This window comes from Gekko japonicus, unplaced genomic scaffold (assembly GCF_001447785.1).
Source record: "Gekko japonicus isolate JY-2015 unplaced genomic scaffold, Gekko_japonicus_V1.1 scaffold1248, whole genome shotgun sequence".
NCBI classification, from domain to species: Eukaryota; Metazoa; Chordata; class Lepidosauria; order Squamata; family Gekkonidae; genus Gekko; species Gekko japonicus.
The window spans coordinates 274210-277208 of record NW_015171541.1 but is presented as its reverse complement, the minus strand read 5'-3'; the positions used below and the strand labels follow the sequence as shown (position 1 = coordinate 277208).

The 2999-nt window shown below is 43.4% G+C and overlaps 1 protein-coding gene across 1 annotated transcript in view; it reads right to left on the bottom strand.

Moving 5' to 3' along the window:
- The window catches only part of LOC107117510 (adenylate cyclase type 10-like), a 110700-nt gene that overhangs the window by 13073 nt on the left and 94628 nt on the right, over positions 1 to 2999 (bottom strand). Inside the window, 2 exon segments of the mRNA XM_015419646.1 lie at positions 2673 to 2769; positions 2851 to 2999. The exon segment at positions 2851 to 2999 is cut by the window's right edge and continues 62 nt beyond it. Coding sequence (XP_015275132.1) covers positions 2673 to 2769; positions 2851 to 2999 — 246 coding nt within the window.

Genomic DNA, 2999 nt, shown 5'->3' with positions numbered 1-2999 from the left:
GCAGTTCGAGACCCGAGTGTGCCGCATGATGGAGTGAGCTCCCGTCTCTAGTTCCAGCTCCTGCCAACCTAGCAGTTCGAAAGCAAGAAATTGCAAGTAGATAAATAGGTACCACTTCAGTGGGAAGGTAACAGCGTTCCGTGTGCCTTGGTGTTTAGTCATGCCGGCCACATGACCACGGAAACGTCTTTGGACAGCGCTGGCTCTTCGGCTTTGAAACGGAGATGAGCACCGCAACCCTAGAGTCGGATTCGACTGGCTTTCAAGCAAGGGAACCTTTACCTTCACTTGGAGTCTTAGAGAGGCTTACAAACTCCCTTTCCTTCCCCTCCCCACAACTAACACCCCCTGTGAGGTGGGTGGGGCTGGAAGAACTCTGACACAAACTGCTCTTTTTCAAGGACAGCTGTGCCAGAGCTTGTGACTGACCCAAGGTCACATCGGCAGGTGCAAGTGGAGGGGTGGGGGAATCAAACCCGATTCTCCCAGATTAGAGTCCGTGCACTTAACCACTACACCAAACTGGCTCTCTGAGTATGAAGCCTCTGCATTGGCCAGAGCTGAGACAGAAGCTGGCAGCCTGGCCTTTTGCTCACGTCCGTCCCGCCCCCTCCCCAAAATAAATGGTAAACGTGTGTGGTTCCGGCTTATTTCTATTTCTAAGGGTTGCCCAAGCTCAAGAATAAAGGTATGGGGTGAATTAATTCTAATATTATTTTAATTCAGCGTACTGTAAACCAGGCTTGTCACTCTCTGGATAAGGCCTGGATACATCCTAGAAGTGCAACTGATCTCCAGATGACAGAAATCTTTTCCCTTGGAGAAAATGGCTCCTTCAGAGGATGGTCTCTGCGGCATTTTGCCCTTCGGAAGTCCCTCATTTCCCCAAATCCTGCCCTCCCTCCTCAAGCTCCACCCCCTGATCTCCAGGAATTTCTTAATTCAGAGTTGGCAACCCTATCATTGATACTGTGACTTATTGGCGTCATTAACTTTGAAAGAACATGTTTTCATATACGTTTGCGCTCTTCTTTCTTTCTTTCTTTCTTTCTTTCTTTCTTTCTTTCTTTCACAGATATCAATGTACTTTATTCATTTATTACTTTGCAACTTGGATGACCCTGATGCTGGGAAAGATTGAAGGTCAAAGAAGACGGGGATGGCCAAGGATGAGATGGCTAGACAGTGTCATAGATGCAACGAACATGAAATTGAGTCAACTTCAGAGGATGGCGGAAGACAGGAAGGCGTGATCTGGTCCATGGGGTCGCGAAGAGTCGGGCTCGACTGTGCGACTGAACAACAACAAGAAGCTTGGTAGCACATACATACATAATCTGTTTTTAGACACCTGATTATGAGGAGCTCTGATTTTTTTTTTAAAGTCCTGATTAGGAGCACGTGTAGTGAACTGGGACAACCGTGCTTCCCTTAAGATGTATTAATTGCTCCGATTTAAAACAGATGTGAATTTCTTTCCTGTGTTTGTAGCTATGGATACTGTTGAAATCTTGCAGTTATTATACAAATGAAATGTATCTATACTACCATGACTACTACCAATGGTGTTGACAACAAATGGAGCAGGGAGACAGCCCTACGGAAGATCTGGCCACAATACAGCGCTGGGTTGGTACCACTGGACTGGACAGTTTAACATCTACTGGACACTACCTACCTCCATGAAAAACCACCTACATCTAATGAATGACCATCTTGTTTAAATTTGAGCACTTTATTTGTAATATTTGTTGGTTTTTACTGTTTTTATCCTGTTTGTAAGGGCATATTTTGCCCTCTTGTAAGCCGCCCTGAGCCCGTTCGCGGGGAGGGCGGGGTATAAATAAATAAATAAATATCCCCTGAACTTACCAGCAGCAGCCTATGCACCACTGGCATATATGGATCAAGGTAACAGCTCTAACTTCAATGACCATATCGTATTATAACTGACCCTACTATTATATTCCAAAATATATACAAGGGGGACCAGCAATTCAAAGTAGTACAACAATTTTATGAATTGATTTTATAATTATTTTGCTTTATGTATTTTAACTTTTAATGTAAGCCACCCTGAGCCTGTTTCAGTGAGGGGGGCTGGGTATACATTGAATAAACAAACATGAACACCAAACCTATGCTGGCCAATATGTTTGTTTATATTACAAGTGTCTTTCCCCCCCTGTTTTCTCTCTTAGTTGAAGCACATGGTCTGTCATTTACAGAAACAGTAGAAAATACTCAGGAAATTTACACCTCACGCATCAAAGAGATCTGAGAATTGCATATATGGGAGGGTTACATTTTTGCTCCTGAAAACACAGGGGGTACCTTTCTAGTTAATACCAATGTGCCATGCAGCTATTGCATTTTCCGCATGATGTGCAGATTGACTGTAAGTGGTGAAGGAAGCCAAAGCAGTGTGCTGAATCCTAGATAAAACATTCCGCAGAAACCTCTTTAATCCATGGCAAACACATTAGGGAAAGTTTGGGAGCCACTACATACCATTAAATATAAGAAGATATAATATTTATTTATTTATTTATTTATTGTATTTATACCCCACCCTCCCCGCGAACGGGCTCAGGGCGGCTCACATAAGGCACTGAGTGCAATCAACATACAAAATATATAATACAAGTTACAATATAATATAAGCAAAGTACCTAGCTCTGAGGAAAAAAGCACTGAAAAGGTCAAAGAGAACGCTACAGCTGAGTTTAGATTTCCGTATCTGTTCACAAATTTCATGTGCCCGAAAGCCTGCAACAAAAGCAAACGCATGAAATGGCCTCTCTCCTCATTGCACAGTCACTGTTGTTGGATGCTATCTGGCTAACTTACCCATCTCAGAGGCCAATTGCAGGTTCCCTAAGCAAAGCTTCATGTAGGCCAGTGATGCCACCACCTTAGCTATTATAAACAGCTCTCTTCCAACAATTCGAAGGTATGAACTACGCTTGATGGCCATTTCCTCATATTTCATCCATTCC